Source organism: Dendropsophus ebraccatus, chromosome 4 (genome assembly GCF_027789765.1).
Source record: "Dendropsophus ebraccatus isolate aDenEbr1 chromosome 4, aDenEbr1.pat, whole genome shotgun sequence".
Taxonomy (NCBI): Eukaryota; Metazoa; Chordata; class Amphibia; order Anura; family Hylidae; genus Dendropsophus; species Dendropsophus ebraccatus.
Genome location: NC_091457.1, coordinates 100,150,795 through 100,166,479, shown reverse-complemented (window position 1 = coordinate 100,166,479; position 15,685 = coordinate 100,150,795). Strand labels below are relative to the sequence as shown.

The 15,685-nt window shown below is 41.2% G+C and overlaps 1 protein-coding gene across 7 annotated transcripts in view; it reads right to left on the bottom strand.

Annotated features, from left to right (window-relative positions):
- Positions 1 to 15,685, bottom strand: part of CNGB1 (cyclic nucleotide gated channel subunit beta 1) — a 49,574-nt gene that overhangs the window by 26,521 nt on the left and 7,368 nt on the right. The window contains exons 1-16 of one of the 7 annotated variants that reach the window (XM_069966416.1): positions 12,147 to 12,283; positions 5,885 to 6,000; positions 5,743 to 5,782; positions 4,580 to 4,622; positions 4,386 to 4,503; positions 3,766 to 3,790; positions 3,638 to 3,680; positions 3,255 to 3,378; positions 3,120 to 3,147; positions 2,701 to 2,836; positions 2,407 to 2,500; positions 1,916 to 1,952; positions 1,815 to 1,839; positions 1,658 to 1,708; positions 1,355 to 1,412; positions 940 to 976 (exon numbers count right to left, since the gene is read on the bottom strand). In XM_069966416.1, the coding sequence (XP_069822517.1) occupies positions 940 to 976; positions 1,355 to 1,412; positions 1,658 to 1,708; positions 1,815 to 1,839; positions 1,916 to 1,952; positions 2,407 to 2,500; positions 2,701 to 2,836; positions 3,120 to 3,147; positions 3,255 to 3,378; positions 3,638 to 3,680; positions 3,766 to 3,790; positions 4,386 to 4,503; positions 4,580 to 4,622; positions 5,743 to 5,782; positions 5,885 to 5,992 (967 nt within the window). In that variant the 5' untranslated portion in view covers positions 5,993 to 6,000; positions 12,147 to 12,283. Of the gene's footprint in view, positions 1 to 939; positions 977 to 1,354; positions 1,413 to 1,657; positions 1,709 to 1,814; positions 1,840 to 1,915; positions 1,953 to 2,406; positions 2,501 to 2,700; positions 2,837 to 3,119; positions 3,148 to 3,254; positions 3,379 to 3,637; positions 3,681 to 3,765; positions 3,791 to 4,008; positions 4,111 to 4,385; positions 4,504 to 4,579; positions 4,623 to 5,742; positions 5,783 to 5,884; positions 6,001 to 12,146; positions 12,284 to 15,685 lie in introns of those variants that run through there. The other 6 variants (XM_069966415.1, XM_069966418.1, XM_069966419.1 and 3 more) reach the window with 6 other exon arrangements.

The window sequence follows — 15,685 nt, the reverse complement described above, 5'->3', positions numbered from 1 at the left end:
GAATGTTCGGGGCCCAGGGACAGGACACGGCTCCAGTGTCTTCTGTTTTCCATTTGTTTCAGGGGTAATTAAACCCCACTCCCCTCTGAAACAAAGGAGAAGAGAAAACAATTAATAGAGAATGTGCTGCCCCTAAGCCCCCAAGCCCAGGGCAGAAAAACATCATGGAGGCCTCAGAGCTAATAAGATATACCCTAGTTCATACCCCCATCCCTTAGATCATCCACCCACTGTGGGAGAGAAACTTTCCCCTAAGGAAATGTGAGAGAATAAATGTGCACACCTCTTAGATTATAATATGGACAATGGTAATAAAATGAAAGGTACCAATGAAAGGACATGGGGACACCTTGTGGTATGTAACTATAGCTGCATTGCTGATATAACATGGGCATATCTGCCGGTATATAACTATACTTGCAATATTGATATGACATGGGCACATCTGCCAATATGTAACTATGGTTGCACTGTTGATAAAACTTTGGCACATCTTTTGGTTTCTATAGCTAGACTGCTGATATCATGGGCACATCTGCTGACATGTAATTTTGGTTGCACTAGGACTTTAACAAGGGCACAGCTACTGATATAACATAGGCACATGAGCAAGTATGTAACTATAGCTGCGTTGCTGATATAACATGGGCGCATCTACTGATATAACATAGGCACATGAGCAAGTATGTAACTATAGCTGCATTGCTGATATAACATGGGCACATCTGCTGATGAGTAACTACAGCTGCACTGTTGATATAATTATAGATTCATGCTAGTATAACATGGACACATCTGCTAGTATGCAACTATAGCTGCACCGCTAATTTATCATCGGTACACCCATGGATATGTAAATATATAAATGTATTTCACTACTGATATAAAAAGAGAACACAACATAACAGGAAGAAGCATGTATGAGCAGGGGGTACTTACTTTCTTCCACCTGGCCCAGTGTTAGATTCTGAGAGTCCTGTCAGAAGGGGAACATTTTTTACTGACATATAAAATAAAGAGCACCTGATGCTGTCACATCATGCATACTTCCTGAATATTTTATATGTGTGTCTATAGGTAAACACCAAGAGCTGTCATTTATGGATCTAGACCTCTAAAGGGCAACAAGGCACCTGGATAAATGTAGCACCACCCGCTGCAGGGGGGACTCAGCCCAACAAGTTCATTAGGAGGGGGAGTTATAGGTGGCAGCTTGTAGATTTTATTTGTACCCAGGCACTGGTGTCCGTGGGGGCCCAAAAGCCCTTTGCCAACACAAGAAGACACCTTTATCGAATGTGGTTCTTGGGAGCTACTCTGTGCTTTGCCATCTGTTACACTGATGGGTGTATACCTGTTTTATTGGTTGTGGGATGACCTTCTCTAGACCTTGACTGATCCAGCTCAGCACCCTACAAAAAAAAAAAATGATGTCACAACACCTATGGCCTCACACAAATATTTTTCACACTTCGTGACCTCACACAATAGGCTTTTCGTATCACATGATCTCACACAATTACCTAATCACACACCATCATTACAAATCATGCCCTCACTCATGCACCCTTTCATTCTTTGTGACCTCACTCAATGACCTCATCACTCAGTTACACATGGGTGGCAAGTAATTACTGAGGGGAGACATGTGACATACCCAATGCCTTCAGTGCTGCTATCCGCCACATGGAAGAGGAGGGAAAAGAAGCTTTGTTTCACATGTGATCAGTCTCAGTAGACACCATTGATATTTTTTTATTATTATTATTATTATTATTTTTTTTTATTTTTTTTTGGGGGGGGGGGTCACATACCTGGCCTTGGAGTCCTTCTTGGTCACTGCAAACAAACACACTTAACCTTAGTGCAAACCCTTCCAAGTAATGACACTGACCTTGCTGCACTGAGCCCTTACCTGCTGGAGGCACCTCCTTTACTTTAGGCTTCTCCACCTGTCCCAAAAAAAAAAACGAAAAACGAATAATTACCATCCCAAAACCCAAAGGGGGAGATTTATGAAAGAATGTAAATATACACCTGGTGTAAACTGCCCACAGCAACCAATCACAGCTCCTCTTAAATTTTACCAGAGTTGAAAGCTGAGCTGTGATTGGTTGCTGTGGGCAGTTTACACCAGGTGTATATTTACACCCTTTCATAAATCTCCCCCAAAGTGTCCAATGCCTTTAAGTGTTTATTTCATCAGATTACCAATGGGGTCTTGCCGACACATGAGTTATAAATTACCAGTGGGTAGACATATATGTGGACATTGCACAGCAACACTGGTCATATATATGTGCATGTATACACAATGCAGAGTACCACTTGTTCTCTGTTTGTGAACTGTCTGGAGACTGCACAGTAGCACTTCTTTTGGTCTGTATTTTGGATCAACTTACTCACCTCTACATTTTTAGGGGCTACAGCTGGTATCTCCGGTTGTGGCACCACTTTTCCTAGTCCTTGCATGAGCCAGTTTAACACTCCTGTGCCAGCACTGTAAGACAAGGTTGTTCTCTGTGAAGCCACTCTGGTGCACTGGGAACTAGTAGGGGCAGGGAATTGGTGTGAGGGGTTGAGGTCAGTGCCAGAGGGCAGTGGATATGCCGGTTTATCATGAATTATTTTTCTTCTCTTCTGAGCTAACATCATGCAGAACATGGGGGCTGGAATTCAGTTCTACAGCTTTGGATGTACCTTGGTTCAGACTTTTCCTCAATTGTTGCAGCCTCCACTTCAAGGGTGACTACTGGTTGTACCTCAGCTGGGGGAGGTGGAAGTAGTGGTGGTGGTAAAGGACTGACGACTGGGGATGCTGGAGAAGCTATCACTTCTGCAGCAAAAGAAAGTGTAACTAGTAAAAGTAATACTTATATTCACCTGTCACTATAACCTCCAGTCACAATGCGTCACATTGTAACCTCCTACAATTACATTACCCTTCACTTTTAGCACATTATTAGACTCACCACACTGATGTTCACCCATTACCATATAAGCTCTAGTCTCCACCTGTCCCATTATAACAAAAATCCCTATTTATGATGCTATGCAGTTTCTGTCTCACTCACATACTATTTTTGCCATCACCATGCTGCAGCTAATGGAGCACCCACCTTCCACCTTTTCCGGCGGCGGCTTCTGCTGGGAAAACAGAATAAAGAGGAAGGTAAGATGGGTGCAGAGAATGCACCAATGTTCCCCTTGTGGGGTCTATTTCTTATATCACCCTAGTACACACAGCTACTTACCTGTTCCACAGCCACAGCACTGGGCTCATGGCCAGCACCAATGCTCATCCTTGGGACCCATGTTGGTTGGGGGACAACCTTCTCCAAGCCATGTGACAACCAGGACAGGACACCCGCAGAGGAACTGCAATTAAATATCACATGAGGTGAGTGACAGCAATGCAAATACACCAGCCTATTACCCAGTTAATATCAGTTCTGGAACATTATAAATCAAAGTTTTATCTGATCCTGGAAACGCGGGGCAACAGCCAATATGGTTGCCATTACAGCTGCTAAATAGTTGTCACCCAGATTTTCTAGATTTCTAGTCATACAGAGGAAGATTCTGCACACCTTTTAATCAGCTGGGTCATGAGCATTGTTTTGTTTTGTGTCAGTACCTGTCGCTCTGCTCCGCTGGACCATTCTCTTCTACTTTACTTACTAAGAAGAAAAAGAAATATAAATGGTAAAGCCTGTTTGAGCACAATAAATGAAATTGCCCCTCCCTGTCTCTATCTCTCCTTACCTGCTTCACTGGCTGCCTTCATCTTCTGGAATATAAATAAATTTTAAATGGAATTGGAGCATCATCCAGGACAGTTATATGTGACTAATAAAAAGGGGACATTAACATAGACCAACAATGACTTTGCCTAGTACTGGGCCACACAAGCTCCATTACCTCTATTTTATCGGGACAAATATACTAGACAAACAAAGGAGGAAGTGGCACAAAGAGCAGTACAGTGTATGATGGCAAAAACAATACCATTATTAGGCTGGGTTCACACACAGTATATTTCAGGCACTATTTGATCCTCATGTCAGGTCCTCATAGCAACCAAAACCAGGAGTGGATTGAAAACACAGAAAGGCTCTGTCCACACAATGGTGAAATTGAGTGGATGGCCGCCATATAACGGTAAATAACTGCCATTATTTCAATACAACAGCCGTTGTTTATCCACTCAATTACAACATTATGTGATCATAGCCTTTCTGTGTTTTCAATCCACTCCTGGTTTTGGTTGCTATGAGGACCTGACATGAGGACCAAATACTGCCAGAAATTTACTGTGTGTGAAGCCAGCCTTAGTCAGATTTAGAAAACGCCAGGTTTAGAATAAGGGTCTCGTTGCCTACTACCTGTTCCACAACTGGCTCTGTCATTTCCTTGCTTCCTCTTGCCAAAGTGGGACTGTCCACAGGCTGAGGGACCACCTTCCCCAGTCCTTGTGCTAGCCAGCCAAGAACTCCCCCCGAACTGCAAGATAACATAGTAAACCAGTTACACAAGATTCTAACCAATTTGGTTAATGGAAGAGAACAGAAAAACTCACCTCTTATCAGACATTGTATTTGTGTCCTGTGCATTGGAATCAGCTGCAAATATAGAAAATCAAAAACTTTAACAACCACTGACCACTCTGAGCCCACTATATAACTAAATAATTTATCTCGGGCCAACCATAAAGCCAGATAATGATCCCAGGCCAACCATAAAGCCAGATAATGATCCCAAGCCAACCATATAGCCAGATAATGATCCCAGGCCAACCATATAGCCAGATAATCATACTGGGCCAACCATATAGCCAGATAATGATCCCAGGCCAACCATAAAGCCAGATAATGATCCCAAGCCAACCATAAAGCCAGATAACGATCCCAAGCCAACCATATAGCCAGATAATGATCCCAGGCCAACCATAAAGCCAGATAATGATCCCAGGCCAACCATATAGCCATATAGCCAACCATATAATGATCCCAGGCCAACCATATAGCCAGATAATGATCCCAGGCCAACCATATAGCCAGATAATGATCCCAGGCCAACCATATAGCCTGATAATCATACTGGGCCAACCATATAGCCAGATAATCATTCCATGCAAACCATATTGCCAGACAATCATCCTGGGTCAACCATATAAGCAGATAATCATTCCATGCCAACCATATAGCCAGATAATCATCCCAAGCCAACCATATAGCCATATAATCATCCTGGGCCAATCATATAGCCAGATAATCATCCCATATAGCCAAATAATTATGCCAGGTCAACAAAATAATCATCACGGGCCAATCTTATATTAAAAAAATGCTATAACAAGGACAAACAGATAACTTTCCAAGCCCAACTATAGCAGCAGATAACTATCCCAGGTGAATCCCATAATTAGGTAACTATCCTGGGGAAAAGATATAACTAGATAACTATCTTAGGCCACCCATAAACCTAGATAATAATCCCAACCCAAAAATATAACCAGGAAATTAACCAGGTCAAATCATATAACCAGATGTCCATCTTCGGACAAAGTCCTAATCAGATAACTATCCTTGGCAAACTATATAACCAGATAAATAGCCCAGGACATCAAGCTAATTCACTAACCATCCACCCAACTAACCAGTTAACTGTCAACCACATAACTGTCTAATCTGGTGGATAACTGCAATTTACTGGGGCAGGAGGTAAAGGATCTATGGTTACCTGGGGGGTTTCCAGACTCTTTCCGTGCACAGGTCACATTCTGTAATATAAAACAGTAAACTATGAGTGCAGTTCCTGGTCTGCATAGGGTTCCCATCACTCATTCTGATGCCCCCCACATATTGTGCATCATTCTACATACCACATTAGGAAGGGAAGGGGTTGGGGGGCCTGTATCCTGCCCATCAGAAGATGACTTTTGCGGGGTCTCTGGAGGTTGTGGAATCACTTTATCAATCCAGCCGAACATTTTGTAACCTGCAATGAGATAAAATCAATGATGATACCAGAAAAAGGATTTAGTTTTTATGATGTGGAATATACTGTAGATCTGTGGTTCTAAGAGTAAGAGAGCATCACACATGTTAAGGATAGATGCACAGTTTAGCAAACAGTATCAAACATAATAGGATTAGACAGAAGGGCACAAAACACAGTATCACACATAGGATTAGATACAGCAGTTCAAAAGTGGTGTTATTGCCCCGGTTATTATTGACTTACACCATTATTAAAGGGGTTATCTAATATTTTTTTTTTTAAAAAACTGCTTTGTTCCATGAATAGTGCCACACCTTTTTTTAGGTTGTGTGTGTTATTATAACTTGGATCCATTTTCTTTAATTCTTTTCTTCTCTTCTGGGATAACCCAAGATACCTCTCTTTAAGACAGACACACAATTGATGCTCACAGGCTCCTGGGGACCTCGAGTGCAGGCAGCACCCATGTGACATGCACTCATGCTGGGATACTAACTGCGGAGATGCTCTGGGATAGGTAAGTTTTTTAAGTATTTTCACGGGACACAGAAGGGGCATAATATTATGTGTGGGGTTGCATAGGGGGGCCTAATGCTACACGGAGGCTACACAAAGAGGCCTTATACTATATAGGGACTCACAAAGGGGCTTGATGTTTTTCCCAGCTTCGATAATCCAAAGGGCATTTATTATCTAGGTAACAAGTTAACAGTCAGTCTTTCATATTAATTTGTTAGAGCAGTAAACCTTAGCAAGTGAAAGTATCTGAACAGCTTTAACAATGGTCAGATTAGGATGGCTAGACTTGGTTAAAGCATTTTGGGGTGTTCCTGGTATGCAGTGGTAAGTACCAACACAATGTGGTTTAAGGAAGGACACCCAAAAAATTTGAGACAGGGTCCTGGACACTCGAGACGCACTGATCCACGTGGGAATTAAGGTGTAGGCCATTTGGTCCAATGTTGAAGAAGATAATTTGTAGCTCAAATTGTCGAAACAAATGACAGCTGGCTATAATAAAAAGAACACTCAGTGCACCCCAGCTGGCTGCACATGGGGCTGGATAGTTGCAAACAGCACTGGACTGGCCTACTGCAGGGACAGTCTGTCCCTTTTTAAAACACACAGTTGAGATGGTGCTCACAGGCTTCTGGGGACTTCCAGTGCAGGTAGCATCTGTGTGACATTCTGTCTGCACCATAACAAAACAAATGCTGTGAGACTAGATGCAGGGGGTTGGGTTAACAGGTGAAATTTTAATATTTTCATGTGTTGAAGGGGTATCACTACACTACTATACAGGGGCTGAAGAGCAGGTACCTCATATGTATATGTGGGCTGCACAGTAGGGCCTAATGCTATAAGGGGGCTGAAAAGGAGAGCCTAATTCTATATAGAGGCTGCACAGAGGGGCCTAATAGTACACATGATCTGCACAGAGGAGCCTAATACTATACAGGGACTGCACAGAGAGGGCCTAATACTACACGGGGACTGCACAGAGGGCCCTAATGCAATATGGGGAATAAACAATGGGGGTCAAATACTATATGGAGGCTGCACAGGGCCACAGTACTATATGGGCACAAAGGGTCCTAAATACTATATGGGAGATTATATATATATATATATATAAAATGTCTGATTAATTGTCTTTACGTTATATGGATCATCAGGTGCATGGTATGTTACTTACCTGGGTGGTACCAGGATGTACTATAAAATGAAGGTAAGTTGTAGGGAGGGTATGATGCTCTAGGCAATGTTCTGCTGGGAAACCTTGGGTGCTGGCATTCATATGGATGTAAATTTAATATGTACCACCTACCTAAATATTGTTGCAGACCAAGTACACCTATAGCATTAGTATTTCTTAATTCCATTAGTCTATTTTATCAGATTTTAAATTAGATTTTAAAAAAACCTATTCTGTTTAGGGTAAATTTTGTTCAGGAAATGTAGAGCAGGGAAAAAGGGAGTGGGATAGGCAATTATGTTAGGGACTGGGGCTAATTTTCGTTCTTGCGTTTTTGTTTTTTCCTCCTTGTACTTAAAAGGCCATAGCAGTTGCATTTTTACACCTACGGACCCACATGAGCCCTTATTTTTTGCGTCACTAATTGTATTTTGCAATGACAGGCTGAATTTTTGCATAAAATATGCTGCGAAACCAGAAAAAAATTATATGCGCGGTGAAATTGAAAAAAAAATTGACATGTTATATATATTTCTTAAGTCGGTACGATTAAAACGATAGGCAACTTGCATACCTTTTATTTTATTTGACGGCTTGTAAAGAATTCAAACCAGTTAACAAATATATGTTCCTTCCCATGCTTATAGCGCTTTTATTCTTTGGTCTATGGGGCTGTTTGAGGTGATTTTTTGCGCCATGATGTGTACTTTCTATCGGTACCTTGATTGCGCATATGCAACTTTTTGATCGCTTTTTATTACAATTTTTTGGGATTTGATGCGACCAAAAATGCACAATTTAGCACTTTGGGATTTTTTTTCGCTTACACCGTTTACTGTATGAGATCAGGAATGTGACAAATTAATATTGTGGGCGATTACGCACGCGGCCATACCAAACATGTTTATTTATTTTTATTTATAAAATGGGAAAAGGAGGGTGATTCAAACTTTTATTAGGGGAGGGAATTATTTCTTAATAATACAACTTTTCTTTTTTTTTACACATATACTAGTAGCCCCCCTGGGGGACTTCTAGTATATGCACACTGATTTCTCATAGAGATCTATGCAGTATAGTTATACTGCATAGATCCATGAGATCAGTGTTGTATTGCTTTACGGTGCAGACCCTGGCCGGCACCAGACGTTAGACCTTAGAAGGGCATCTCTAAAACAGCTTGTGAAGTCACCAACCAGAGGAGGGAACATTCTAGATTTAGTATTTACTAATGGGAATCTGGTGTCTGAAGTTAGAGTGGAAGAAAATTTAGGTTCCAGTGACCACCAGTGTTTATGGTTTGATATACAAACTGACTGTGTGCAATCCTACACTACAAGAAGAGTATAGTATTTTAGCAAAACAAATTTTAATGAAATGGGAGAGTATATATTTTTTAGAGTGTTTTCAGAGGAGCTTGCCTATTTAAAGTTGAATATGGTGAAGGGTCCAGATGGTGTCCACTCCAGGGTTCTTAAAGAACTCCGATCTGCAATTGCTGACTTTGTATAACCAATTCCTCCTAAAAAGAGATGTTCCTGATGACTGGAGAAGGTCATACCCATCCACAAGAAGGGTATTAGAGAAGAGCCCAGTAACTACAGGCCAGTTAGTTTGACATCTGTAGTAGTAAAAATTATCAAAACTCTTATTTATGTTTCTCACAAAGAGCTGGTAGAGAAGACTAGATAAGTGGTCGACACAATTTAATTTGCAGTTCAAGGTTTTTAAATGTACAATAACGCTCTCGGGGAGACAATCTTCTATCCAAGTATCATATAGGTAGTAGTTTTAGTAAAGAATTCAGAAGAGAAGGATTCAGGGGAAGTTATTTTCACCAGTGAAACCAGGCTGTAGGGAAACAATATGCTGGGCTGTATAGCTAAAAGTAAAACAAGTAAGAATAGGGAGATTGTGATCCGCTGTATAGAGCTCTAATGAGTAGTAATGAGCGCACCTGCCGAAAATTCGCAATCAGAAACATGTGTCTCAACCCAAACGCTCAGCATTTGACTTCCAGCATCTGGAGAAGTTGGATGCAGCCCCAGAACTGGCAGGAAAACATGGATACAGCCTATGGCTGACTGTGTTAAGAAAACGACATTTGACTGTCAAGTTCTGGAGACCTCACCTACAAAGATATTTATAATATAGAATGGATCCAGAGAAGTACTACAAAAATGGTGGACGGTCCAAATCATAAAACATATGGAAAGACGAAAGGATGTAAATCTGTATAGTCTGGAGGAAAGACAGTAAATGGGAGAGACAGGACTGAAATCTTTAAAGATGTTAATGGACTAAATAAGGTGTGAGGTGTTTTTAATTAAAAAAAAAAAACTGAACACAAGAACAAGGTGCACAGTCTTTGGTTAGTTGGGGGAAAGATGAGAAATAACACAAGAAAATATTACTTTACAGAAAGAGTAGTAGATGCTTGGAACAAATTTTCAGCAGATGTGGTAGGTAGAGATGAGTTCAACTCTAGCATGCTCGAGTCCGTCCGAACCCGGAAGTCTATGCTCTTGATTACTGGTAGCTGAAGTTGGATTCAACCCTAGGGCTGCCTGGAAAACGTGGATACAGCCATATGCTGTATCCATGTTTTCCAGGACTCCCTGGGGCTGCACCCAATCTCTTCAGCCACAGTATTCAAATGCATAGATTTCTGATTTCAGACGAACTTGAGCATGTTGCAGTTGCTTTTATTTCTAGTGGTAGATAAATTTACAATAACTGAATTTAAACATGCCTGGGATAACACATTTTTATACACATATATAGATTAAAAAAAGAAATACTAAAAGGGCAGACTAGATGGATCAGGTGGTCTTTTTCTGCCATTTTCTAAAAACCTGCATAGTTTTCTTCGCCAAATTCTTCAATGCTCTCATTGCTGTTATTGAGCCTTTTCGAGTCCCTACATGGTGCACATCTGATTCTTATTCTCTCCATTTCAGGGGGATAAGCATGGCTGGGCTGTTTGGCAGCAGTACTCACATCTGGACTTCCCTTTTCTTACATATCTGGACAGCACAGCAACAGCTAAATTACTGGGGAAAGTGCAGTAGACTGAAAAGGCTAGTACTGTGGGGTAGATTTATAATACACTATTATACATGGCATGTGAGGGGGTTTCAAGGTATTATGTGAGCAGACACCCCCCCCCCAACCGCAGAACACCACAGAAAAGGGGGGGGACATGAACAAAGAATAAAACTGGTTATTTTAAAAAAGCAGCCTAGATCTGAGGCTATGTTCACACATAGTTTAATATGGCGATATTATGCCATAAATTGCATTGAGTAATATAGAGCTAATTAAATGCTATGTGTAAACATAAAAACGGATGTGCCTGATCTGCTGCATGCTGAATACTAACAGTGCCCAATAAACCCTACTTTAATGGTATCCATTCGGTTTCCCTCACAGTGTCCGGCAGTGTACCTAACAAAACCACACACGAGGGGCTATATTATCCAGCATTTACCGCGGAACCTGTGACAATCTCCTAATCGAACCATTTAGGCAGATGTATGTTGTTACCTAGCCTTACCCATAGCAGCTGGAACTTTAGACACATTTTTAGAGCTAAGATTGCAAAATAAAAAAATAGAGAGTCTCTTTTGACAACTCTTGCTATCAGATGAGTACAGGTCATGTGAAATGTTAGTGCACGTTTCAGGAAATATTTGTACCGCAATACTGACATAAGAAGGTGTTCTATGTTATATTTTTAAATCTGCCAAGAAAAAAAAAAATTCCTTAGTGCAGCAGAAAAGTAGATACAAATAGGTGTGTGTATATATATATGTTCTGTGAATGAACTTCCACACTTCCTTAGGCAATATCATTTAAGAAAGCTTTGCTATTCTATAGGTATTTCATCCAAATTTAAAAATGTGTTTATACACCTAAATGGCTTCTAGGATTTTTGCTGTGAGGAAAGATCAGAGATGGCTGGTCCATTATCCAAGCTTGATGGAAATTCACAGAATATTCTATATATGAATAAATATTGCCGTTTGCGTGTACTCTTGTGGTGTGACATAAGACACCTGACATGGACCTCTCACTGCACCTTTCCACACTGAAAGAAATGTTCAGGAATGATACTTCCAAGCTCGCAATCAAAATTTGTAGAATGTGCTGAAAAAATAGGTACAATCCATGAAGCCTTCACATCAAGTCTTGTTGAGACGAAGCCTCGATGAGTCTTGCTGTTTGGGCAACAAGTTGGTCATTTACACAATATTAGGCAAATGGTTTTAATATTATGGCTGATCACAGCATAATAGTACTGTTAGGGTTTTGAATACAGCAGAGTGGAGGTGAACAACACTTTCAACAGACTAGATTATAATCAGTGAACCCCCCCAAACCCCTTCCCCACAAATCCCCCACACACACCATATCAGATAGGTAAGATGCCCCCCGCATTCTTTACCTTGTGATTCCAGCACTCCAGGCACCCAGGGCTCGCAGTCCTTCCCTTGGCTCCTGCAGCCACAGCGTCCTTGACTAAATCCCTCTTTTGCTGAAGCAGCAAAGTAAAGTCTGATCCTTTCACCGCCACAGGATAAATGGATTTCACACTGTCCCTAATAGCCAAATACTGTCAGATGTGTGCAACCCCCAACTAATCCCCATCACCAGTAGCCCCCGCCCTTATACAGAGGGCCCAGCCCTCATCCCTATATACATGCCTAGCCCACGTGCATATATGCAAAGCCCTTCCATCCTGGTTATGGGCACCCAGAAGCATTCCAGGTCACTATACACAGGCAGGGCAATTCACCTGTATGCACATGAGATGTATAATGTGCTGCAAAAGGGCTCCGAGCCTTGTGATTTAAGATATACATACACGCGCGCGCGCACACACACACACACACACACACATTTGGTGGACATGTATAGGGAGACCTGTAGGGCCTTTGACAACCTACTATTCTGAATCTATAGGCATATAATATGGAGTTGCTTCCCCAGATTCCACTCAGAATAGCAGATAATCTCTGGGTGTAAAGTTGTGAAACACTATTGGCACCTTCTGGAATTTCATATCATCTGACACTATGGCATCCTTCCTGCATGGGAGAGTACCCTGCTCCAGAAGGCATATGTCTTTTGTCAATTTAGGAAGTTTTTCCCAATGTATTCCTCTTTAACACATGGATAGTAGAAGAAAAACAAACAACCTGATCTATCTAGTCTGCTCTTATATTATTTAGTTTCTTATTATCTTAGGATAGATATATGTTTATGCCAGGCATGTTCATATTCACTTACTATAGATTTACCAACCACATATGCTGGAAGTTTGTTCCAAGTATCTACTAATCTATCGGCAAAATATTTTCTCATATTCCTCCTGTTTCCATCTAACCTTAGATGTCCCTTTGTTTAGTTCATTATTAAAACCACTTCCTTTCCGAATCTTATTTAGCTCTTTAACATATCTACCCCCTTAAGGATCATAATAAGTCTTTTATCATCAGGGCAAAAGTAGTCTGTTACTGGTCTACTGTGCAGAATATCTTGGGAACTTAGATGTAGCATGACAGCAGAGGCCTTGCCTTATCTATCAAGAGCAGAGAAGAAGAGCAGAGTTTTTTGCTGGGACCGGTTCCAGCGGCGGGTTCCGCATCGCGGCGCTCCGGTCCCTGGCCGCTTCCTGGTGTCTGGCACGGGCCCGAGACGATACGTCTCAGGTCCGCTCAGCCAGTTAGTGACAGAGGTGGGATCTGAGCGGACTTGAAACGGATCCCGCCTCCGTCACTGACTGGCTAAGCGGACCTAAAACATCATGTCTCGGGCCCACGTCAGACACCAGGAAGCGGCCAGGAACCGGAGCGCCGAGATGCGGGACCCGCCGCTTGAACCGGTTCCAGCAAAAAAAAGTGCCCCCCCCGCTGGAGTACCCTTTTAAGCTCTTAGATGCTTTGCTTAGATTGTAATTGTGGCATTTACCCGAACATAATAGCGTGGATAGGGGGGTTCAGACGAGAGTCGCCATGACCCTGCTTTGAACTGCCCTGTTCCTGGCTGCCACGTTTAGCCGACGCAGGCTGATATGGGAATTTAAATACTGTTTAAACCCCATCCCTAGTGGTTGAATCCCCCTGCATGCTGCGATTGTGAAGGGGCATTCCATGCTCTGGCCACCCCTCAGCAACGCTATGATTCTAGAACAATGCAGTCCATATGAGACATCAGGGAGACTTCAAGTTATAGTAAAAAAAAAAAAAAGGCCTTCATTAGTTAAAAAATATCCTATCCCATAATAAAAGTTTAAATCATTCCCCTATTCCTATTTTAATAAAAAAAATAAGATAATACTCTGCAATACGCCTATTAAATTATCACTTTCATGATCTTTCATGGTAAACGGGGAAACGCAAAGAAAATCTGAAATACAAAATTGATGATTTTAGGCCATATCAATTCTAGAAAATAGATGCATATACTCAATATATATGCATATAAGCAAGCTACCAATAAAAAGTAAAGATCATGGTGCAAAACATGGCACATCAAAAAGTCCCATAGACCAAAAAATAAAAGCGTTATAAGGATGGTAATAGATCAATTTTAAACATTTATTTTTTTTTAAAGGTTTTAATTTTTAAGTTGCCTAATGTAGTAATCGTACTGACAAAATAAAAAAAAAAAGTTCAATTTCACCATGCAAGTTTCTCAGCATATTTAATGGAAAAATTAATTGCAAAGTAAAATTTGTTTTGCAAAAAATAAGGGCTCATCACATCTTGCTTACGCTATTTCTTTGTTGTATAGTCTGTTCCTTAATACTAAAGATGAGGAGGATATCCTCCATAAATTTTTACCTTCGAAGGACCCGTTGTTGAAGGTATGGTATAGGGAAGCCTTGAGCACATCTGGTTGTCCTGTCTTGGGAATAAGAGCTTTTGGACCTCTGTGTTCGCTCTTTATAGGATACGCTCGGTCACGACACAGCCCTCAATGGAACTTGGCTTTGCTGTTCTTTCCAGGTGGATCCACCAAATCTTTTGAGTAAGGGCTCCACCGCCATTTTTCGCAAGCCGCTAGGCAAACGGCCCCCCATAAATGGACATCCACTATGCCTCCTTCTTCAGGAGACTTTTTGGATTGTCTTACCTGACTTCAGCAGATGGAGAAATTAGCCGCAGTCGTCCAAGGGAGGTTTGCTGTCACCTGACTGGGTAAATGAGGGCCCAGTCAGGTGACAGCATTGCTAGAGGGGCAGCACTGTCACTGTCAGGGGGGGGGCTGGGTCCTCCAGTGGCCCAGTCCGACACCGTTGGTATGTGTTCAGTGATTCATGAGGCCTTTTAAATTGGGTTTCCCAACATTGGACATAGGGCTAACTATACCCTCCTAACATCTCTATTTAGACCATTGGCGGTTTGAAGCACTTAATATCTCTTCCTCTTTCCTCCTCTCCCCCCCCCTTTTTGTTAGTTCTTATGGCTCTTTTTTCTCTCATTTCTTGCTTCTCCTTTTTTCTAACATTATCAATGTCCTTATATGCAATACATATCATACTCTGGCAGGATGTGAATGTAATTAAAATTTACCCCGTATTTTGTTTGATGACTATTTGTAGTCTGTTTCAGGAAGGAATATGGTTTTGCAGGATTGCTACGTTATGTGTATAGCGAACTGAACAATGTCAAGTCCCATCTATTCACATGTATTTTACTAGTTGTGTACAATAAAATCTTTATTTACCAAAAAAAAAAGGGCTCATGTGGGTCCATGTGAAAAAATGCAAGAGCTATGGGCTTTTAAACATGAGGAGGAACAAACAAAAGTGCAAAAACTATAATTAGCCTTTCCCTGGAGGGGTTAAAGGGAATGTGTTATTATAAAATAACTTACTGTTTAAATAATGTATTTTTATGTTAAAAACATATTTTTAAATACTTTTGGGTAACTTTTTCTAATTTTTTATTTTTCTATCTATATTATAAAATAATAAAT